Source organism: Martes martes, assembly GCF_963455335.1.
Source record: "Martes martes genome assembly, chromosome: 10".
Classification (NCBI taxonomy): Eukaryota; Metazoa; Chordata; class Mammalia; order Carnivora; family Mustelidae; genus Martes; species Martes martes.
Window position 1 is genome coordinate 63,351,564 of NC_137898.1, and position 24,457 is coordinate 63,376,020.

General features: G+C 44.7%; 2 protein-coding genes across 2 annotated transcripts in view; both read right to left on the reverse strand.

Moving 5' to 3' along the window:
- INTS4 (integrator complex subunit 4) overlaps window positions 1-3,781 on the reverse strand; it is a 119,438-nt gene extending 115,657 nt beyond the window's left edge. The window contains exon 1 of the mRNA XM_080817825.1: window positions 3,569-3,781. Within this exon, the coding sequence (XP_080673951.1) occupies window positions 3,569-3,622 (54 nt within the window). The 5' untranslated portion in view covers window positions 3,623-3,781. The remainder of the gene's footprint in view (window positions 1-3,568) is intronic.
- Window positions 3,782-13,816: 10,035 nt separating this feature from the next.
- On the reverse strand, window positions 13,817-19,250 carry KCTD14 (potassium channel tetramerization domain containing 14). Its single transcript, XM_080815805.1, has 2 exons — window positions 19,117-19,250; window positions 13,817-14,548 (listed from the first exon to the last, which is right to left on the reverse strand). Exons 1-2 carry the CDS (start codon window positions 19,186-19,188, stop codon window positions 13,880-13,882), a joined length of 741 nt encoding a protein of 246 aa, XP_080671931.1. The 5' UTR covers window positions 19,189-19,250; the 3' UTR covers window positions 13,817-13,879.
- Between the last annotated feature and the right edge of the window lie 5,207 nt (window positions 19,251-24,457).

The window sequence follows — 24,457 nt, forward strand, 5'->3', positions numbered from 1 at the left end:
GCAGAATGAAGTGAAGAAATGAGCTCTTTTCTTAAAATCCTTACCCACTCCCATCCTATTCTACACCATTCAGTCTTCTGTGTTACTTGGGCTCCGATCAGGTCAAAACCTGAGAAAGATTTCTTTCCATACAGAATATGTAAGGGGGAAGACAAATCACTATCTGCTATCAGTCAACCATCAATAACATTTTAGTGACCCAGGACCTATGATCATCCATGGGTGACAGAGTAGTTAGACATGAGCTGGGGGCAAGGGCAGTGATAAACAGGTGACACATGAGAAGCCTGAGGACACATCATCTGACTCTGTGGCTCTTAACATCCTGGCAAGGCTTCCAAAACCCTGGAGCTGACAGACCAAGACCCACAGGTGTAGAACATGCAGCCCTCCTTTTCAACCTCTGCCCCAGGGTTTCATTATAATATACTTACATTGTGGTTTCAAATCCACCCCTACACCCCACCCCCACCCCTGCCGACTCCTATGGGGAAAGATGGCCAGGACAGTACCGGCAAGAACCTGGTAGAGCCAAAAACTCACCCTCCCAACTGGTAGAAAGAGTCCCTTAGATGACTGGAAACAACCTCAGTAAGAGACCACCCTAGCTATGACCCATAATCTATGCAAACACAAAAAGACACCCCTAGTTCCAATGCGGTAGCCACTCTGGGCCTGCACACTCTCCGTTCTTGAGAGTGTACTATCCTTAATAAACTGCTTGTGCTTGCTATACTCTTTCTGACTGTCTTTATTTGAGCCTGGATCCTCACATAAATCTTTGTGGGGAATCCAAGAACCTAGACCTCCATTCATACAACTCAAGAGTCTCCTACATATAACAAAAGACACAGAGATGAACCAGGCATTATCTCTGTCCTTAAGGAGTCCAGACTAGTAAAGAGATATGTACACTGTGTGAAATTATTTAAGAGAAAACTCATGAAAACTGAGTAGGAAGGATACAAGGGGAGGCTGGAAGGGGGGGAACAGTGCCACTCTACAATTAGGGAAAAAACTGTGGATTATAGACCCCAACAGAAAAATCAACAAGAAAGAATCATCAATTACAGGCCCCAAAAGGGAAAGATGTACATTGCATCTCCTACAAGAAATTAGCCACTCTTGGGGCACCTGGGTGACTCAGCGGGTTAAAGCCTCTGCCTTCAGCTCAGGTCATGATCCCCGGGTCCTGGGATCCAGTCCCGCATCAGGCTCTCTGTTCAGCAGGGAGCCTGCTTCTCTGTCTCTCTCTGCCTGCCTCTCTGCCTACTTGTGATCTCTGTCTGTCAAATAAATAAATAAAATCTTTGAAAAAAAAAAAAAAAAGAAATTAGCCACTCCTGCAACTCAGCCAGTGAGAAACTCTCATCATCCTAGACTTTCCCTTCAAAACTCCCACCTTCTTCTCCATAAAATAAGGGTCCTCTTTTTCGTTTGTTGGACTTGCCTGTGGTTTTGCCATGGCTTGCATGTCCTCAAATGCACATTCTGTTATTCCCAAATAATTACATTTTGGCTGGTAAAAGAACTATTTTTAAGGTTAACAACTGATAACACTGAGTGATAAGTACAAATAGATGAGTACAAACAGAGTACTAGCCATGGAAGCAGAGGAAGAAGAGACGAAACTATTGCTGAGGTTTTAGATGGGTCCTGAAACAAAAATGGGAAAGCAAAAATAAAGGGAAAAATGACATGCACTCCATGTGAAAGAGAAAACAGGTCCAAGAGTTTGGAGAAGTGTAAACAAACACATGGTATGCTGGACCAAGGGTGAGTATTCCTGGGTAGTGGGAACAGAAGAACTACGGGAAAAAAGGAAATCATACTATAAAAATTGTGAATGTACAGAATGCCATCGAACTACACACTTAAAAATGTTTAAAACGGGGGCACATGGGTGGGTCAGTCAGTTAAGCATCCAACTCTTTTAATTTCGGCCCAGGTCATGATTTCAGGATGGTGAGATCAAGCCCTTCATTGGGCTCTCTGCTGAGCGTGGAGCCTTTCAAAAAAAGTCTCTCTTCCCCTCTCCCTCTGCCCCCGCTCACTCTTGAGCCAAAAAAAAAAAAGTTTAAAATGGTAACATATATATTTTACCACAATTACGAAGGGAAAAAAAAAAGTGGGCAGGGGAAACGGACCCAGAAAATTCCAGAAAGCAAATCACGGAAGAAGCAGCTCTGTGAAATGAGAAAAACTTTCCTGAGGGGGCCCTGGTTAGCTCAGTTGGTGCAACAGGCAACTCCTGATTTCAGGGTTGTGAGCTTGAACCCCATGTTGGGTACAGAGATCATTTAAAAATTAAAAAAATTTAAAAAGAAAAACCTTCCTGAATATTGACTCATTGCAAAAGTTCAAGAAAACGAATTTCACATAAAATGAAGCAACAAAAAAGTGTCAAGTTTAAATCTCAAAGTTATATTTAAGGAAAAAGAAAAAGCAATCTTCCCTACAGTCAGTTGAATATGCTACAAAAATCTGTCCACAAAATAGAAATGTAAAGTGAAAAGAGGAAGAAAAACTTGTCAATACAATAATCTCTCTGTATTATAATCACCGGTATGCTTTTCTGTCTTTCCCACTAGGCTGCGAGCTCCTAAAGGACAAGGACTTTGTAGCTCAACACCTTTCACTATACCTAATACATAGTAACCACTCAACAAACTCTTGTTGAAGGGATGAATGAAATATTTAAGCAGTTTCCTGCTAGATGGTCTAAATTCTGCTACACTAGAAGTCTGAGGACCTAGAGGTACTCTAGGGATCTAAGGATGCTTTTGACCTACTAGAATCAATTGGGGGCTTGTCAGAAATGCAAATTATTGCCTCCACCTCCCCACTGAGTATAATCTACATTATAACAAGATCGCCAGGTGATTTGCATTAAAAAATCTAAGAAGCAGGACACACGAGATAACTTGGGATCAACCTCTACTTTAGCAACATCTATGAGGAGACACATGGAGAGTCACTGCTCTAACAGGGGCTCGGACCACCTGTCCTTAACTCCAAAGGAGGGAAATAACTGCTCTCCTTCCTGCGTAAGCTGTTCCACAAATGGAAACTTCTGCCCCTATACAGCCTGGAACCCTCACCTGCTTTAGCTGGGTCTTGAGAATTTCTACAGACTCCTCTTCCAACCCCTTAGAGTTTTGCAAACAACTAACTTGTCCCCGGGCGCTTTTTTTGGGAACCAGGAGGTGGGAGGAGCTCCACCAGAATTTGACTCTGAATCCTCCTATCCCACCAGAAGCTTTTGAGTCACAGCTATAGAACGAAGTGCTAACGTAACCAGAATAAACTGTGATAACGGATAAGACATCTTCATACATTGTAAAGAGCTTTCTGTTCTAATAACTTTATTAAGTGTCAGACTGCACATATTAAAAATGACAACAGCAGCTGCAAACGAACACGCCCACTTAAGTGTAGTTTCGGAGAGCCTATCAAAGTAGTCGGCACTCAACCCAGGTTTGCGGCGCCTGTTTTGGCAAATTGTCTGGAGCGTGGATAACCTTCCCCGCCCCGAACTAGTCCTAGGACCTTTCCTTCCGTCAATTACCTGAACCACCTTAGTGAATTCCTCGTACACCCGCTTCTTTAGGTGCGCCGCCATGACAGCCCGCGTACCCTCTCAGCTTCCGTACTCGACTAGGCAGGCGGTGGTGGAGGAATCCGGAAAACTTGCCCGGGCCTGAGGAACTCGCCACTATCCCACAAGGCAGTGGAGTTCCGAGAAAGAGAGGCCACTTCCTGCTGCTCCACTGCCCTTCCCGCGGTGCAGCAGAATTTGTCCTCCTACGCCTTGTGCGCTGGCGGAACGAAAATGAGGACGCAGAGCGAGGGGGCGGGGCCTCTGGCGGGAGGTGACGGGACTGAAGAAGTGGATGAGCCAATGGGAGCCTTCGGGGGTTTGCTGGTGGTCTCAGAGTGGTCGGGAGCCTGGCAGCGGAGCTGAGCGAAGGGAGAGAGGACGTACAGGGCAAAGGTCAGAGGCGGGACGATCCAGAGCTAGAGGCAAAACCCGGAGCTTCGGGAGGCGTTTTGGAGGAGAGACGGGGGAGATTGGGCCAGCTGGCGTTTTCGTCGTCTTTGGCTGTTCATGTTTGCTGCTTGTAGCTTTTTTGAGCTCTCTTTAAGGTTTAGCTGTGTGACACCCCTCTCCTGCCGTGGGATTCTTTTTCCTGCTGTCTCATTCCAGTTGTTTGAAATCCATCTATTTTTAAGGAATCACCCCCCCCCCATAGCTACGGGAGAGGGGAAAGAACCCTGAGGTCAAGGGTCAGGCACCCAAGTTTCAGACTTTGATTGGCACTTAAAGAACCGAGAGCCTCCGCCAGCTGACCTGACTGAGGTGTAGTGACAGTGGAATGGAGTAATGCAGAAACATTTGGCAGACGAAAGTGGGTTAGTCCTGTTGGTGAAACCCGCGGTCGAGTTTGACTTCATGAAGCTTTAGCCGTTCATTGTTAAGGTCTTTCAGAAGCGCTGACGCGGGATACCGTGGTAGGTGCAGAAGACCCCAACACCCAGAAAAACGGCCTTTACCCTAATGTCCTACAGTGTAACTAGGAAGAGAGACGCCCAAACATAATCAGAGGTCAGGTATCCTGGGATAACAGGAATGTGAATCACACAGAACTACTGACTTCCTCAGGATTGGGGGGTGGGGGTACAGAATAATGACCACAAAATGTGCCATTTTGATGTGGGGAGTATTTATAGCTGAAGACAGTCAAGGCGCAACAGACTCAGAAGAGCTGTTTACCTTCCGCTTAACTTCCTGAAAGAATTTAGAGGGCCTGTTCCCAGAGAACGCTAACACCAAAGGTAATGTTTTATCAAGACCTAATCTACAGAGTACGACAAACGTTTGTTCACCAAACATTTGCTCTTATCTTTCTGTGAATTGTCTTTCTCCACTTTCGGAAGAGGCACACCTCTTCCTCTTTTCCCGAGCTCAGGGTGGCATAGAAGCCTCAAGTGCCTGTCTTTGGGCCTCATGACTTCGGAGCTCCTGTACCTAATGAAATGGTTTTGGGTTTTTTTTTCCCCCTGTTGTTCTGTCTTCTAATTATTAGACCAGCCAGAGAACCTAGAAGGGAAGAAAAGTTTTCCATCCCTGCAGTGCCTCATAGAAGTACTGAAGAAACGATTTTTGCTCTGGCTTTAAAAATAGTGATTATTGGGGCGCCTGGGTGGCTCCGTGGGTTAAAGACTCTGCCTTCAACTCAGGTCATGATCTCAGGGTCCTGGGAAACAGCCCCACATTTGGCTCCCTGCTCGCTGGGGAGCCTGCTTCCCTTCCTCTCTCTCTGCCTGCCTCTCTGCCTACTTGTGATCTCTGTCAAATAAATCTTTTTTTAAAAACAGTGATTTTTTTTTAATATATTTTGAGCGAGCGAGAGAGAGAGAGCTAGAGTCGGGGCGGGTACTGGAGGGGGGCCAGAGGGAGAGGGAGAGAATCCCAAGCACTCTCCATGCCCAGTGTGAAGCCAGACACCAGGCTTGATCTCAAGACTCTTGAGATCATGACCTGAACAGAAATGAAGTCCCATGCTCAACACACTGAGTCACCCCAGCGCCCCCAAAATAGTGAATTTTCCAGAAAGAAAGTGTTATGCCCGAGTTTTCGTGTCTGAGAGACTACCAAGGAGCCAACACCGATGCAATCACACAAGGGTTTATTTGACAAGCTTAAGCTTGGGCCCAAGTTTACCCGACACAGCGGAGTAAGGACTTGGACCCTGAACCAGATTACAGTCAGAGTTTTTAAAGGCAGAGTAGGGGTGGACTTGGCGGTGGGTGAGGACAAAGGGGATGTTCAGAAGGGCTATCAGGGTAAAGAAGACTGTCAGGATATTGGAGGCCCGGCTATTATCAAGCCAAGGCCGTTTCTCTCTCTAATGAGGCACTAACATGAAGACAGTTGGGAGTTTCCGGGTGGAATGTCATATTCCTCCTATCAAGCATCCTTGTTAGTGAGATTTAGCACTGGGACATTTGTAAACTGAGGGAGACTCCTGTCTAGCAGGATTGTGATTTCTGTAAGTTAACTATTTGTTCACACATACTACTGAGGGGAGGGGAGCAGGTGGAGAGGGGGTGCAAGGTGCCAGCTTTTGCTTTATCAAGATGGCTGTACTTATGTCAGGGCTGGACTCGAGGTGGGTACAGCCTTATTTTTCTTGGCCTCCACAGAAAGAAAGGTATCCCAGATCACAGAGACTACCACATGTACAAATGTGTCGAGTGAAATAAAAAGCACTTAGAAACTGTGCCTTTAGTAAATATGAGCAGCTACTATCATTACATATTTTATCAAATCTCAGCTGCCAGCAATTATGAAACAAACCATTATTTTATGTGACATATAAAAATTAAGAAAACAGTTAAGAAATTAGGAGAATTGGGGCACCTGGGTGGCTCGGTGGGTTAAAACCTCTGCCTTCGACTCAGGTCATGATCCCAGGGTCCTGGGATGGAGCCCCAAATCGGGCTTTCTGCTCAGTGGGGAGCCTGCTTCCCCCCACTCTCTGCCTGCCTCTCTTCCTACTTGTGATCTCTCTGTGTCAAATAAATTAAAAATCTTAAAAAAAATTTTTTTAAGAAGAAAACTCACTTTTTTTTTTAAGATTTTATTTATTTATTTGACAGACAGAGATCACAAGTAGGCAGAGCAGCAGGCAGAGAGAGAGGGGGAAGCAGGCTCCCTGTTGAGCAGAGAGCCCGATGCCGGGCTCGATCCCAGGACCCTGGGATCATGACCTGAGCTGAAGGCAGAGGCTTTAACACACTGAGCCACCCAGGCGCCCCGAAAACTCACTTTAAAAAAAAAAGAAATTAGAAGAATTGAGAAATTAAGAATTAAGAAAAAAACCCTAAAATTAAAACCAGTGGTTTCTTATTGCTTAGATTTGTTACGTATATTTACTGAAGGAGCTCTTTTAAACTTACTTACACACATATTTATATCCTTTGTCATATACTGCTGTATTTCCCTGCCTTTCTGTGCACATTAAAACTTTTCATTTCAATGCAAATTACAGGGTAATCTCTTCGAAGAGTCATTAAATGGCAATCAAAGACAACAGATGTAGAGCTCAAGGGAAGTGATGGTGACATGAACTGCTATGACCCAGTCTACACATGAACAATTGGCCAACAGCAATCTTAAAATGTATCCTGATTTCAGAGACGTTGAATGTGCATCTAAGCATCAATTATAAAAAGTACTAACATAGTTACTATTACATATGGCTGCAGGGAGGAGTTTGGAACACTTAGAAAATGAAAGAAAATTCATGGGGCGCCTGGGTCGCTCAGTTGGTTAAGCACCTGCCTTTGGCTTAGGTTGTGATCCCAGGGTCCTGGGATCTTGCCCCAAGTTGGGCTCCCTGCTAAGCGGGGAGTCTGCTTGCCCCTCTCCTTCAGCCCCCCTCTCCCTGTCTGTGCTATCCCACACATGGTCTCTCTCAAATTTTTAAAAATGAAAGAAAATTCAGTTTATATTGAGAGTAAACTGCATGCAGGGAGAAACTGGGGCTGGACCGGTATATAAACAAGAGTATTCTGCATTCTTTAATGTTCAAATAAAAAGCTGTCTTAATTAGATGGGTGGTATTTTCATTTGACCTTCATTATTGCACTTGGAGATAGAATGAAGCACCCCAGTGAATCCCTTGAGCTTCAAACAGAGTCTTCCCTGTCCCAATTGTATAGCAGCAACCCAATTTCCCCTTAGAAATTGGGGTTACTCACTCAGACTGGTATAATAACCCCTTCTCTGCCAGTTGACTCAGTAAAAAGAGCTCCAAATGACCAGGGGGCAGTCTCAGTGCTATAATGTAATGGAAAAACGACAGTGTTCTTAGTGGAACTGTCCCTCCTTTGGGGACTAAATACTCCAAACCCTCCGAACACAAGAATTCATAAATGAATTATTAGGTGTAAAAATGACAAGAACCAGTCCTACTTCCTCTCCCTAGTCCCCAGACCTATGTAGTCTAACTGTGGAAACAACAGTACTATATTTTAGCTATTGCCATAAGGTATATACCACAGATCTGTAAAACAGCAGCCCAGACTCACAATGTGTTGTCTCTTGGCTAGCCCCGTGAGTCTGCAAAAGGTCACATACCGTTTTTATCATAGCAGCAACCTCTGGCTGTTGGGGTACCTAGCAAGACCAAGCAAGAGTTTCTTCACTATAATTCTTTCATCATAAAATAAGCTAGCTCCGTAGGGTGCACCTGGGTGGCTCAGTCAGTTAAGCTTCTGACTCTTGGTTTTGGTTCAGGTCATGATCTCAGGGTCTTGAGATTGAGCCCCAGGTGGGACTCCACACTCAGAATGGAGTGTGCTTCAGGATTCTCTCCCTCTGCCCCTTCCCCACTTGCACGTGCACGGGCACGCTCTCTCTCTTAAATAAATATTTTTTAAAATAAGCTCCTTAATCCAAAGCAATGTATGAAATACCATGAAAATACACAAGGTATCCATGCATAGCAGAGCTGAGGAAAACACTGCAGTTAGGTGTATTAGTCAGGGCTCTCCAGGGAAATAGAACCATAGAAGATAGGTAGGTCAGTAGGTAGATAGATAGATAGATATTAAACTCCTATAATAGACCAGGTGGCTTATAAACAGCAGAAATTTATTTCTCACAGTTCTGGAGGCTGGGAAGTCCAAGATCAAGGTGCAGAGAGATTTACTGTCAGGTGGAAGCTCACTTCCCAGTTCAGAGACCACTGTCTTCTCAGTGAGTCCTCACATGGCCTAAGAGGCAAGGGAGCTCTCTAGGGTCTCTTTTATAAGGACACTAATCCCATTCATTAGGATTCTACCTCATGACCTAGTTACCTCCCCAAGGCCCCACCTTTGTATTAACATGACTTCGAGGGGTAGGATTTCAACTTGTGAATTTGGGGCAAGGTCAGGGGAGACTCACAAATCCCGTCTATAGCAGTAGGAAAACCAAATATGAATCTGGAATATGTATCAATTCCTGTGAGATAAATCACTGCTTCTTCCCTGATCTAGTGTGTGGTAGAATGATTGCAAAATTGGCCCGATACTCCCCGTCTCTGTATGTATGCCCCTTGAAATGCAACTTTGAAGCTGCTTCCATTAAGAGATGGAATCTGTGTCTCCATCCTTCGAATTAGGCTGGTTTCATGACTAACCAATAGCAAATGGCAGAAGTGACAGCATGACAGTTTTCTAGCTAGGCCTCAGGTCCATCTACATACACATTCTCCAGACATTCTGTTTGATTTTGGAACCCTACCATTGCCATGAGAATAATTCCAACCTAGACTGCTGGATATTGGGTGACCAGATGAAACAAACCAAGTTGACCAAGCTGAGGCCATCTTAAACCAGCCCACCCCAGCTGACCCACCATCTGACCACCGATGCATGAGGGAGCCCAACCAAGACCAGAAGAATTGCCCAATCTGTGGTTTTGTGAGAAATAATTAATGATTATAGCCTTAAGGCATTAAGTTTGGAAATTAGAAAGTTGTCACGTGGTCAAACAGTCCCTAAGATGTAGATTTGCAATACTTCCATAGATTCAGCTGGTAAGGAGACAAGCCCAAATCGATTTAGATAGCTTATTGTTCACAGCATAGCAGGCAGCATGAACCTCATGTTTCCATTGGTTCCCTTTGCCCCCCAAGCACCATGGAGGTGATGCCAGTGAACACAATGCACACAATAGGTCTGTAACACAGATGAAGAACACCGAGTTTAGGAAACCGTCAATCTCAGAAGAGGAATGCTAGCAAACCTGCCCTCTGGAAAGAGACATTTTTATACTGGTCAGGAAACAAGTCTGCCTTCCAGCCCAGTGGAGACATTTTTTTTTTTAACAAAGATTTTATTTATTTGAGAGACAAAGAGAGAGTACTTGAGCAGGGGGACAGGGAGAAACAGACTCCCTGCTGAGCAGGGTGCTGGACACGACACAGGACTCAATGCCAGGACCCTGAGATCATGACCTGAGCCGAAGGCAGATGCTTAACTGACCAGCCACTTCGGTATCCCAGTAGGGGCTGTTTTTTTAATCATTCTGAAATAGCTCCAGGATTGAACGGTGATGTCAGATTTATTATCTTTTTTTTTTAAGATTTTATTTATTTGACAGAGAGAGATCACAAGTAGGCAGAGAGCCAGGCAGAGAGAGAGAGGGAAGCAGGTTCCCCGCTGAGCAGAGAGCCCGATGCGGGACTCAATCCCAGGACCCTGAGATCATGACCTGAGCTGAAGGCAGAGGCTTAACCCACTGAGCCACCCAGGCGCCCCTCAGCTTTATTATCTTTATGACTATTATTTATTTAAATTTTTCTAAGTAAGGAAATCTCCTCCCTACCCCTAAGCAGACTTGCAAACATCCTCAAACAAAGCTGTCAATGTCATTTGCTTAGAAATGTCAGCGTTACTCCCAATGGTTTCTTACAGAATAGCACAGCTAACTGATTTGCAGTGCCATCAACCTATCACTAAAAAGTGTCTAGTTCCACACCACCCCCCTCCCCATCCTGCAGATATAATACCGGGTTGGTCTCTGCTGTTGGACATCCACCAGGAGCCAGACCAGCTCTGGTTAAAGAAAATCTATACTGTTGAGCCCATGCATAGCTATTATGTCCACCATTTTCATGATTCCACTGAACAAACACTGGGGAGCTGGAAAAAGAGGCTGACTGACATCCATAGGTTATATCACTCTGTCCATTTATTTTTTTAGAGCCTTTTTTAGAATGGATGCCCTCTGGTGGGCATTTGTAAGAAACACAGATACTTTCACCATTCGAAGAACACACTAACTCCTCAAGCCTTCTTGTCACTGATCTTCCACTCTAGGACTTTCCAACTCTAGGAAACAGAGGAACGGGGAGGACCAGCTTCCCAGGACACTGATCACAGCAGAAATGGACGGCAGACGGGAGCAGGAAAGGATGGGAAAATAGAGAATTAAAAAAAAAAAAAAAAAAGGAGGTCCTCTAAGACAATGGAGACCTGAGAACCTGGCAGAGTGCTATGAACTAGTGTGCCTCAATGGGGCACTCTCACAGGTTTCAATCTTTGTGTTTTCCTTTGGATTACAATGACAGTTATATTTACCACTCATTTTTAGGTTTTCCTCCTCTGACTCTAATTATCTTTAGTTAATCCCAATAGATTAGGAAAAGTATCATGTACCCATACAAATATCCAGAGATAGTTTTTTAAAAATTATTAATGTGTTTTACTATTTTGCTTTTTCTGTTGGGAAATGGGAAAGGAGGAGATGGTACTGTTGGGTAAGCAACCAAGAGTGTCCCCTTCATTTATGTATTTCTTACTTGTATCTTTTTGGATATTTCTTTTTTTCATAGCCCTTTAAGCCCCACCACCTTAAATCCTTTTTTCGAGCACAGATTAAATTAAATTGCATTGCATTAAATGAGTATTCTCCTCCCCAATAATTTTAAGCCTCTATAAATATAATTTTTGTCACTGTATAACATTGCATTATATAAACGTAATATAATATGCTTGACTTATTTCCCATTGTTTAGCTTTTATAATTTAAGTGGGATGAAAATAGTATGTTATGTTAACTGTATTATGGATTGGGAATGGGGAGGGGATATTGAAGTTGCCTTTATTTAATAAAATAATTTGATAAATGGCTCAGGAAGAAGGTCAGATCCTAGGTGCTTGCCTGCAGGTTAAAGCCAAAGCAATAAAAGAGGTAGCTAACCGGAATGTGGTCTTCTCCTGGCAAATGACAAGAACACAAGAGGGCTGATGGAAACTTGGCATGCCTCTAAAGCCTGAGTTTAGAACTGGCGCAGTCACTTTGCTGCATATCCCATTGCCCAGATTAAGTCATGAAGCCAAGCGTGAAGTCACTGGGGTGGGAGGATTACTCCCACCTACAGAGAAGCATGGCAAGAACAGGGAGAGAAGAAAGAATAGGAAACAAATACAATCTGCTAGGGAAAAGCCCCTAGTGATGGGGGTGACTTTAAGAAGAGATGAGACCAGTCCTCAATTTGAAGTTATTTGCATTTCTGTCTGGTAAACTCTCTCTCCTTTATGTGCCTATACTTGCCACAGTCAGCTGTGTGCACAAATAGCTCATGGGAGTAGCATTTGTAAATTTGTAAAAATTTGTAAATTTGTAAATTTGTAAAAATTAGGAAAAATATGTGTGTGTTCTGTCTGGGTGAGCATTGTGTAGAACAGCGGTAAATAAGCTCAAGACATTTAGATGACCCATGAATCCAGCAAGAGCAAAGAACCAGGATTGACCAGAAGACAACAAGCCATCTGGGAATGTACAGAAATCTTGAGGAGGATGCAGACCTTTACATAATTTGCAAAATTGAGATTTTAAGCAATCCTATTTAGATCTTACAGAACAGAGTGTCTCCTGGTAATCTAATCTCATAAATGTGATTACCGATCAAAGAGTATAAGCTTTTTTTCAGGTTCTTGATAAATAATGTTGAATTGGTTCATGATAAAAAGGTCAAATAGACATTCAGGATTTTTTTTCACTTAAAATTGTCAGCCATATTAAATTCTAAAAGGAAAACATGAAAAATGTTTGGAAAATAAAAAATATACAAGCAGATGTGGTTATTGAATTATTACGCTCATTGGAAATGACTGTTCTGAGCAATTCTGTGTTTAAATCTGAAACTCCCTGACAGCAATAATGCCTTAAACCTTGGAAATTAACCTTGATCTTCAGTCCCAGGGAAATGAGGATGGCTGGTCACCCTACTAGGCAGGACGGGGAAGGGGCCATCTATCCCAGACCTAGACTTAGAGAAGGATGATGTCTACTGTGTCCTCCTTAGAGTTGCATTATTACTGTCTTTGGTTCAGAAGCAGAACCTGAAACAGAGACTCCTGTGCCAGTGGTTTATTGAGGATATGCTCTCAGGGGATGGAGAGTGAGAAAAGTAGGGTATACAGCAGAGGTAGAATGCTGAGTAAGAATATGGTGTCATATGAAGACTGACTTCAGCCTGATCCCACAAAGAGCACCAGAACACAAGCTGCACCAGAGTTGATTCCTCCTTGAGGTGAGGGCTCAGTCTTCCATACCTCCCCACAAGCAAGATGGCAATTCTTTTCTAGGGCAGGTCTCGAAGTTAGGGTACATCAGAATCACCTGGGGGGGGGCTTATTAAAACAGACTGTTGGGTCAACTCTCAGAGTGTCTGATTGGATAGGTCTGAGAATTTGTATTTCTAAGAAGTTCCCATGTATTGCTGATGCTGCTGGTCCAGGGACCACATTTTGAAAATCACTGCCCAAGAGAAAAAGACCGCTGTGAGGCTTTAGAAGTCAACACTCACAGCACCTGGGAAAGGAGATCTGAGTGGCATCTACTACAGATCTGAGTGGCATCTACTACAGGTATGAACTTGGCATCTTCCTCATTAAGGCATATTAACTGGTGAGAGGATTGGACCACACGCCGAGCCTGGGTAGACTACATTTTCAGATCATTTTATCTAGATTCATGGTACTCCGTTACCTTCCTGTTACCATCCGCCATCTCCAGTCAAAGTATTGTTGAAACATTCCAACTCATCTCAGCCTTGCCGTTTGGACTTGAAGGGAAGGATCTGAAAGGTAGGGGTGGCTTTTAAGAGGCAGCAGCAGCTGCACCTCACTAGGCAAGCACAGTGGAATCAGCTGCAATGAGTAGAAAGTCCTCAACAGGGAAATAATTATTGGGGGGTGAGGGGGAGTTGTTTGATTTTTTTTTTTTTTAATTAAAGTAAGACGAATTTTGAAGGCAACTTTTAATTTCATAAGTCGCACCAGAACCCGAAACAAACCGTCCCCGCCCCCCCGGGGATCACCACCAGATGAAGACGAATGTGTAAAAGTAACCGAAGTGCTTGGCCCGTAACGCCCTCTCCGAGAACTGTTCATAGTGTACCTGGTACCCCTGGGCCGTAATGTCCATCTTCACGCAGTCGAGGAGGTCCTTGACCTGTGGGGCCGCCTTCCAGGGGCCGAACTTGACCACCGACCTTTTTTCGGCCTCCAGGACCCGCAGGGCATCCGCGCAGAGCACCGCGTCTTCTTCAGTGCGCACTGCGCACACCAGCACCGCGGAGCTGCGAGCCGCCACCGCCTCGGCGCGCGCTAGGCGCACCATGAGCTCCAGGTTCTCGCTGTAGCCCGGCACCCGCAGCAAGAACTGCCTCCGGGCCACCTGCTCACCGAAGATCTGCGGCGTGTCCTCCAAGAGCTTGACCAGAGGCTTGATTTCGTAAAACTGCGCCTCGCGGTACACCTCCGGGATGTGGTGTGTGGGCAGCCGCTCGCTGCGCAGGTAGTCCAGGATGGGTCCGAAATAGGTGCCGGGGCGATCGATGAAGAAGCGGCCCTCTGCATCCGTGTAGGCCTTAGCGGAGCTGGAGAACATCTCTGCCAGCTTTGAACCCGGGAGTTTTCTCAGGGTGCCCACGGTGGTGGTGTACAACTCTCCTCCCACGTTAAGCTCCAGGACAGGAGATCCCTGAGGGCACAAGAAGGCAGAGTGGAATGGTAGTGTCACCTCTAGGGAGCTTATGGCTTATTTTCATCCATAGAATATTATAGAATATTAGTCCAGGAGGCTGCTATGGAAGCAAGTCCCAGTGACAACACTTGCAAAGCCTGTGGCCTTTGGCAGAGCTTTTTCCCTCCCTATGCCTGTTTCTTCATTTATAAAATGGAAATATGGAGCTGTTGTGAAGTCAGAAGTTTCCAAGGCGGGAAGCTCAGATCTAAGATATAGTTAAGGGTGGGGGTGGGGGGTTCCGACTCCAGAGAGGCTAAGAAGCCATAGGTGTGTTCATTTGGGAAGCATTTGGGCATTTCTTGGGTACTTACTGTGTGTCCATAACCTGTGGTGCGAGTTGGGGATACAAATTCTTGTTTAATAGAGGCCAGAAGTTCTGATTAGCAGCTGGCATGACTTAGATTCATTAATTAAGGAAATTTGCATGATAGACATCTTTCAAAATATGGGCTGGTGGGTATTAAATAACAGGAATATCCTTGGTGCTGAAAAGGTCAGTAACACCAGGAACAATGGGTATAAAACTGCCTCATAAACTGTACAGTGTGGTGCCAATGGAAGTTAGGTTTAGCTGGCCTGCAGAATTGTTAGAGGCCTCTTCTCTATGCCGTACCTTGAGCTGAGCACTAAGGATGTGGTGAAGACCCACATGGTGCCCGCCTGGAGATGCCCACAGGCCAGTGCGAGGGGGACATGGGAACAGACTGAGAGTCAGGTTGCATTTGGGGAACACTGAGTGCTCCCAGCAGACCTAACAAAAATACCGGAAGATTATTACATGTGAGGTGATACACTAGTTGTTAGCCTTATAAACCAACTACCTGAATAACTTTGGTTATCTAAAATTGACTCACTCCGGGCGCCCGGGTGGCTCAGTGGGTTAAAGCCTCTGCCTTCGGCTCAGGTCATGGTCTCAAGGTCCTGGGATTGAGCCCCACATTGGGCTTTCTGCTCAGCGGGGAGCCTGCTTCCCTCTCTCTCTCTGTCTGCCTCTCGGCCTACTCATGATCTCTGTCTGTCAAATAAATAAATAAAATCTTAATAAATAAATAAATAAATAAATAAATAAATAAATAAAATTGACTCACTCCATCCATAAAATACGCATGTGCCAGGTACTGGAACACTGAGGAGCAAGTGGGACAGTCTCTTTCCTCCTAGTCTAGTAACTGTCCAGAGAGCTTTACATTCAACCTCTAATTCAATCCTCACAGCAATCCTATGAAGAATGAATTAAATCCTCATTTTACAGACAAAGAAACGGAGGATTAAGGAGCTGAAGTAAATTGCCTAAAAGCAACCAGCTATTAAGTGATGATGTCAGACCTTAAACTCGGGGCCACATTACCCCGAAGCATGTGCTCTTGGTCATTACATCAGCCAGTTTTCAACCTTTAAAACCTCCACTCTTCATTCCCTTAGTTACTCATTCATTCCAAAAATCATAGAGGGCCTATTACATTCATGCCTCCTCCTGAGCAGAGGAAGAGGACACGGTCCCCGCCCCCTGCTCTCACAGAGCTCACAGAGGAAAGAGGGAAAGAGAGGGCTTAAATGTGCAGGCGCCCAGAGGTGAGACTCAAAGGCTCTCCATGTGGATTGGTGTGTGCTGGAGGTTGTCAGGGAGGGTTTCCAAGCAAGTGTGATGGCTGCAGCCACAGAAAAGATCAGGGTGGCATCAGAGGAAAGGCTGCATTTCCATCCTGGAGATTCAGCACAGGTCACTGCAGAGCCAGGAGTAGTGACAGGGTTTAGACATGCCCTAGGTTCTCATTTAGGTGTGACTTCATTCTCAACTTGAGTGTGGGCTCTACCTCTAAGGTTGAAGTACTGGAATAAAGAGAGCCAGGGGCAGCCAAACAGCTGGGGGTGGGGGGGAGCTAAGTTGCCATGGCAATAGCTGGGGGTGGACAGTTCTTCAGGCTGGAGTAGAGAAGGGAGACCAAGAGGATGCATTCTGACAGCAGCCAAACAACACAGCCTGCGGGCCTGCCTTGCGAAAAATAAACTGAGAACCTGTGACTTCCTCTTTCTCCCCTAAACCTCACAGCCGCTTGGCAAGGCTGTTCGGTTAACCCTGAATTGGCTCTGTGAAGCGGGCAGTTAAACACAAAGTTGCAGACTTCAGTCCTTGATAGATTGATGAGCTCTCTTCACGCCTGTGCCCCGAAAGCTCACAGGTGCTCTTAAGGTCCATATATTGCAGGCGAGGAAAGCTCAGAAAGATGGGTGACACGGCTAGGAAGTGAAGTCAGAGCTGCAATCAAACCCCTATCAGTGTGACTCCAGTAGATGGATGGGTGCCCTACACCTCCCAACACCAGGCCCACAGCTGCCAATAAGTAACAATGTGTCTGCCGAGCTCACTTTCTTCAGTGGGCCTAAAGCTCTATGAAACAGGGAGACAAAATGCACAAGGTGGACCCTATCTCTCCAGCTCTGAAAGTCTCATGAATCCAGTCACTTCAAATGTTGTTTCTGAAGCTCACAAAATGCTTCCTGCCCTGATACCTTCAGGCCCATTTCTTTGTTTACCAAATAAGACCTCAGCTGTATTCCCAGGCTCCTTAATTCTGTCTCTCTGTCCCCTCCTTTTTTTTCCCAAAATCTTCCAATTTCTTTGGCAACCCCAGACCTTCTTCCTCATCCACAAATACTACAAAATGTTTCTAGCCAATAAAGACTTCTTTTCCACCCCTCTTCTGACCACCGGCCCATTTTCGTGGCCGCTCTTCCCCACCTTTTCTACCCCCAGCCACCCTGCTGAAACATTCCTGGATAGGAAAGCCTGTCTAGGGCCCTGTGTGCATGGGCTGGGGAAACATGATTGTTAGGAGCCCTTGCTGGGGGTCAGGCCAGTGCTGGCCCTCAGGGCACAGGGAAGAATCAGACAGACCTAGCTCTCACCCAGTTACAGTCTAAAGGGTTACTACACACCTGCAAACCCCCTGACAAACATCCAGACATTTCCTGAGGTCACCCTTAGTAGAGTCAATGGAGAGACATTGCATTCCTATATCTCCCAAGCCCCACTACATCTCTCCCTACCCCACAACCCTGACCTTTTCCATTGTTCCCTATCTCAGTCATCCCGAGCCCCAAATCCAGGTTGTAATCTTGCAATCTGCTCCTGTCCTCAACCTCCTCCCACCTAGGTAATCATAATCAAGTCCTGGTGATTCTCAGTTCTGGTCAATTTCATGGCCCCGTGCCCCTTCCCCAATCCAATCTCTGTTTTGAAGTCAGAGTCATTCTTCTGAAGTGCAAATCTGATCTGCTCACACCCTGCATTAAACACTTCGGGCACTTTGCATCCCTTTCCAGATAAACTCTAGACCCTTTAATAAGGTTTACAAGGCCCTTTGCAGCCCTGGCAAAATCAACTACCAGAAACACTCTGCCCCCACCCACCCAGAGCAGGCTGGTCCCCAATGCCTCCAGGACTTGACTCATTTGCTGCCCACACTCGCTTCGCTTAGGCCACTCATCCTTCAAGTTAATTCCTCCAGAAATCTTTCTAGATGGGTTGTCTCCTTGTGATTCTACAGGGCCCTGTAATTCCATTTGTTCATCCGAATCCCCCGCTAGACCATGCGATTCCTAAGGGATGACTATCCCAGATTCCTCTCTGTGTTACCAATACCTACTGCAGGGCCCAGCACACCAGGATGCTCCGTAAATGTTCATTTATTAAGCTGGAGCTTACCTGCTGCACTGATTACAGGAGCGCCTGGTATTCTGATAAAAGCCAGTCTGTCCCTACCTGGCATCACGCTCCCTGCTGGCTCCCTCTCTTGCTCAGTAATTCCTTCAGACATATACTGAGCCCCTAGGACGGCCCTGCCACGGAGCAGGTGACTTTGTCAACAGCCAACCACAATGACATTATCACTGCCTTAGGGGAAAGAGCCACCGTCTCCCCCTGCTGGATCTGTTCTGCTTTCCTATGAGTCTTCCGGAGGGCACCCAGCCCAGGAGAGATTAGAATGTTCTGCTCCTGGAGTGCCTTGGGTCTTTTCCGGATCCTCCCCGCAAACTCCCCTCAACCAAGCCCTGGGAGGGGGAAGGCAGGCAAGCGACTCAGGACCCTGCCAGAGGGCAGGGGCAGGCTGAGTGTGGTGGGTGAGGGAATGAGAGTCCCGCAGCCTTCCGTCGGGTCTTCTGCTCCCATTCGCGGGAGGAGGAGGGGCAGCGGAAGAGCGGTGGACTAGGACAAGCCCAGGGACTGAGGGGAGACACAAAGAAAACAGCTGACACAAAGACTGAACAGAGAGGGGGAGATAAAAGCGGCCAGGCAGGAAAGAGGGCAAGGAGGAGAGGCTGGACCGAGCCAGGCAGGGAACGGGCACGGGCGGGCAGAAGGAGAGATCAAAGCCAGAACTAGCTAGGGGAGGAGGGCACCAGCCAGGGGCGCGCCAGAAGCTAGGGGACTCAGGCCCTGAGGAAGGGACATACGGACACTGAAAGGAGTGAAAGAAGGCAGAAGCGCAAGGACTGAGCCGCCCTCACGGCTGCGCACTCACCGCTGACGGGCCGGTGGAGGGGGAGGCCTGGCTGGGCCGCAGGGAGCGGGGTCCCGAGCTCAGACTCATCATTCTGGTCCTGCAGGTGGCTGGGCACCCAGCCCCGCCACGTGCGAGGTACCTACGGCTGGCTGGCGGAAGTACACCTTTGCTCCACGCCCCCGGGTGGGGCAAAGTGGACCCAGGGTGTGGTTAGAGCCCGGGGTTGACTTTGGCTCTGCCAAGCATGAGGTGAGACCTTAGGTCATCACTGACCCTCTCTCGGAGGGGGCTCCCAGACAGCCAAAAGCGGGGGGCAGAGGTAATTGACACCGACAGCAGGAGACTTTCTACTCTCTACAGTTCTAGGGGTGAAGGATCAATAACCCTCACTTTACAAATGAGGAAAGTGAGGCTCCAAGAGATAGGGTGGCCAGTGCAGAATATGTTTCCACTTAAGATCAGCTGCTAAAAGTTCAAGGCATGACCACTGATGCAAAGAACTAAGATACCTGTCGTGTGGGTTATTTTGCTTGTTAAAACATAACCCTAAGAGGGGGAGCATAATTCCTCACTCCTAAAGTATGGTCATGCATAGTGACTTTCTTCCAAAGAGGACAGCATGGAAAGGAAGGGGGGGAAAAAAAAACAGAAACAAAAACTTGACAAACCCTACCTCAGCCAGGTAATCAAGGTCAACATCAAGATGATAGTAAGTACCCTTGGAATGATGTGATGAAAATGGCACTTTACCTCTGTGATCTTCTACCCAAAACCCATAATCCCAATCTAATCATGAGAAAAACATCTAACAAATTCCGATAGAGTAACTTTCCACAATATACCTGACTAATAATCCTCAAAACTGTTGGAGTCATTAAAACAAGGAAAATCTGGGGGCACCTGAGCGGTTCAGTCAGTTGGGAGTCTGCCTTTAGCTGGGGTCATGATCCCAGAGTCCTGGGATCTAGACCCATGTTGGGCTCTCTGTTCAGCAGGGAGCCTGCTTCTTCCTCTCCTGCTCCCCCAGCTTGTGCTCTCTCTCGCTCTCTCTCTGTCAAATAAATACATAAATTAAATAATTGTAAATAAATAAAACAAGGAAAATCTGAGAAGCTGTCATGACCAACAGTAGCCTAAGGAGACATAGCAACTAAATATAATGTAATGTGGAATTCTGGATGGGATCGTGGAACAGAAAATATAACACTATACACTTTCTTAACAGTTAAATTTAAAAAAAAATGTTTTTTGTAACAAGTATATGTTTATAGTATACATAGTATATAAAAATATGGCCAAATGTTTGGCTTGGTGATCTTTTCGGAAAAAAAAAAAAAAAGGAAGGAAGGAAGAAAGAAAAATGGTGCTGATAGACTTGCTTGATGTAGGGTTGCCACAAAACTTCAGTTTGTAAAAAATGCAGTATTTGTGAAGCGCATAACGCAAAGCCCCCCCCCCCCCAAAAAAGAGAGAGAGAGAGAGAGAAAGTAGGAGACAAAGTCTGGGCCACTCACAGCATAGGACATTGGATCAAGGACTACAAAAAGGTAAATTATAAAACAATCCTCCACTCAAAGGGGAATGCTGTGCTTGTCTTATTCCTTGGTTCTGGGTGGAGAAAAATCTTCCTGAAAAGGTCTGACTATAGGCTAGAGCTTAAATGGATCTGGGACCCAAATACTCACTTTATTTTTTTTTAAAGATTTTATTCATTTATTTGAGAGAGAGAAAGATAGGGAGAGAGGCCATGATGGGGGAAGGGGGAGCAGACTCCCCACTGAGCGAAGAGCCTAACATGGGGCTTAATCCCAGGACCCTGATATCATGACCTGAGCCAAAGGCAGACACTCAACTGACTGAGCCATCCAGGCACCCCAAATATTCACTTTCTTAAATGATCAAAAACAGCAACATCAGCTAGGAATTTAATTTAAATGGACCTAGGTTGGTAGTTTCCTCAGATGCCTGACAAAGAAAATGAAAACCCTTCCTGGAGGAAAGTCCACAGTCACACCAAACTTGAAAGAACCCACACAGTCCAGTAAATGCAAGCTCACAATGTGAAATCCCGAAATACAAAAGGAAACAAGATACCAAGAGCAAGAGTCAGCAGATCCACAAGCACCTCAGATATTGAGATTACTGGATACAGAATATAAAATAAGTGTTTAATGTGCTTAAATAAATATAAAAGTTATGTAGAACATGAGCAAAGACCAAGAAGATATGATCAAAAATTACCAGGTAGATTTGAAAAAAGCCAAAACCACTTCTAGAAATGAAAAATAAAATAACTGAACTGAGGTTACTGTAATTGAGCAGGGGTTGAGAAAATGCAATCCAAGGAGCATTACTGTGCTGTTTTTATTCCATCATTTTGGCAAATGTTGAGAAGAATAACAATATGCTAGAGGTGGTAAGGATACAGGAAAACAGCACCTCCAACTTTGCATATTGGAATGTGAACTGCTATGATCTTTTAAGAAAATAATATGGTCATATCTACCAAAATAAAATAATGCAGGTACCATTTGATCCAATAGTCCCACTTTTGAGAATCTTACCAATTGAAATACAAACACTGTTAAAAAAAAAAAAAAGAGGAAAAAAAAGAAATCACTGCTCTGAAAGAATGTGAACAAATATGTTTATCACTGTTTTGTTTGTGACGACAAAAATGAGAAACTTAGAGGTACCATTAAATAAACCATGATTTTTGATTTGTTGATGCCTTGGAATACTATGCAACTATGAAAAGGAATGAGGCAGATCTTAGAACAGAATAGAAAGCCCAGAAATAAACCTACAATTGTATGGTCAATTAATCTTCAACAAAAGAGGAAAGAATATGCAATGGGAAACAGAGTCTCTTCAACAAATGGTGTTGGGAAAACTGGACAGCCACATGCAAAAAAGTGAAAATGGATCACTTTCTTACACCATAAACAAAAACTCAAAATGGATTGAAGACCAAAATAGAGACCTGAAACTGTAAACATCCTTGAAGAGAGCATAGACAGTGATTTCTCTGACAGCAGATGTCGCAACATTTTTCTAGATATATCTCCTGAGGCAAGGGGATACAAAAGCAAAAATGAACTATTGGGACTACATCGAAATTAAAAGCTGAACAGCAAAGGAAACAATCAACAAAAAAACTAAAAGACAACCTACTGAATGAGAGAAGATATGACATATCCAATAAAGGGTTGGTATCCAAAATACATAAAAACTGATACAACTGGAAAATAGAGCTACCCTACAACCCAGCAATCGCACTACTGGGTATTTACCCTAAAGATACAAATGTAGTTATCCAAAGGGGCACGTGCACCCAAATGTTTATAGCAGCAATGTCCACAATAGCCAAACTATGGAAAGAACCTAGATGCCCATCAACAGATGAATGGATACAGAAGATGTGGTGTACATATATACAATGGAATACTATGCAGCCATCAAAAGAAATGAAATCTTGCCATTTGCGACGGGACATTGATGGAACTAGAGGGTATTATGCTGAGCGAAATAGGTCAATCAGAGAGAGACAATTATCATATGATCTCCCTGATATGAGGAAGTTGAGAGGCAACGTGGGGGGTTCGGGGGGTAGGAAAGGAATAAATGAAACAAGATAGGATTGGGAGGGAGACAAACCATAAGAGACTCTTAATCTCACAAAACAAACTGAGGGTTCCCAGGGCAAGCGGGGGAGGGATAGGGTGGTTGGGTTATGGACATTGGGGAAGGTATGTGCTATGGTGAGTGCTGTGAAGTGTGTAAACCTGACGATTCACAGACCTGTACCCCTGGGGCTAATAATACATTATATGTTAATAAAAAAATAAAAAATTTTAAAAAACTGATACAACTCAATACCTCCAAAACACAAATAACAATTAAATAATTAAATTTAATAAACAATTAAAAAGTGGACAGAAGACATGAACAGACATTTCCCCAAAGAAGACATTCAGATGGTCAACAGACACATAAAAAGATGTTGTTCATCATCATTTACCATCAGGGAAATGCAAATCAAAACCACAAGATATCACCTCACACCTGTTGGAATGGCTAAAATCAACAACACAAGAAACAAGTGTTGACGAGGGTGTGGAGAAAAAGAAACCCTCCTGCACCGTTGGTGGGAATGTAAACTGGTGCAGCCACTCTGGAAGAGCATGGAGGTACCCTAAAAAGTTAAATATAGGGGGCTCCTAGCTAACTCAGTCAGTAGAGCATGTGACTCTTGATCTGAGGGTTGTGAGTTGGAGCCCCATTTTAGGTGTAGAGATTACTTAAAAATAAAATATTTTTTTGAAAAAAGAGTTAAACATAGAACTACCCTATGATCCAGTAATTGCACTACTGGGTACCCAAAATACAAAACACTAATTCAAAGGGATACATGAACCTCTATGTTTATTGCAGCATTATTTACAATAGCCAAATTACGGAAACAGCCCAAGTGTCCATCTATGGATGAATGGATAAAGAAGATGTGGTGTACAACGGAATATTGTTCAGCCATAAAAAGGAATGAAATCTTGCCATTTGCAATGACATGGATAGAGTTGGAGAGTGTAATGCTAAGTGAAACAAGTCAGTGAAAGAAAGACAAATACCATATAATCTCACTCGTATGTGGAATTTAAGAAACAAAACAAATGAGTAAAGGAAAAAGAGAGAGAGAGAAATAAAAAAGCAGAATCTTAATTATAAAGAACAAACCAGTTGTTACCAGAGGGGAGGTGGGTGGGATGATGGGTAACATAGATGTTGGGAATTAAAGAGTACACTTATGATTTGCACTGAGTAATGTATAGAATTGTTCAATCACTATGTTGTACACCTGAAACTATTATAACACTGTATGTTAAGTATACAGGAATTAAAATAAAAAACTTAATAAAAAAGTCCAAAACAAACAAACAAATCCTTAGTTATCTGATAGAATCTATACAGTGGAAATTACAACTGGATACAAAGGTTTTTTTTTTTTTTTTTTTTTAAGATTTATTTATTAGAGAGAGAGAGTGCATGCAAGTAGAGGGAGAGGCAGAGGGAAAGAATCTTCAAATAGACTCCCCGGTAAGCACAGAGCACAATGTGTGGCTTGATCCCACAACCCAAGAGTTGGTCACTTGGGGCGCCTGGGTGGCTCAGTGGGTTAAGCCGCTGCCTTCGGCTCAGGCCATGATCTCAGGGTCCTGGGATCGAGTACCGCATCGGGCTCTCTGCTCAGCGGGGAGCCTGCTTCCCTCTCTCTCTCTCTGCCTGCCTCTCTGCCTACTTGTGATCTCTCTCTGTCAAATAAATAAATAAAATCTTAAAAAAAAAATTAAAAAAAAAAAAA

Excerpts from the sequence above, each read along its gene's own strand:
- KCTD14 (XM_080815805.1), bottom strand. The coding sequence starts at position 19,188 with ATGATGAGTCTGAGCTCGGGACCCCGCTCCCTGCGGCCCAGCCAGGCC. Across the intron at positions 14,549-19,116 it reads CCTCCACCGGCCCGTCAGCG|GGATCTCCTGTCCTGGAGCT; the intron begins GTGAGTGCGCAG and ends TTGTGCCCTCAG.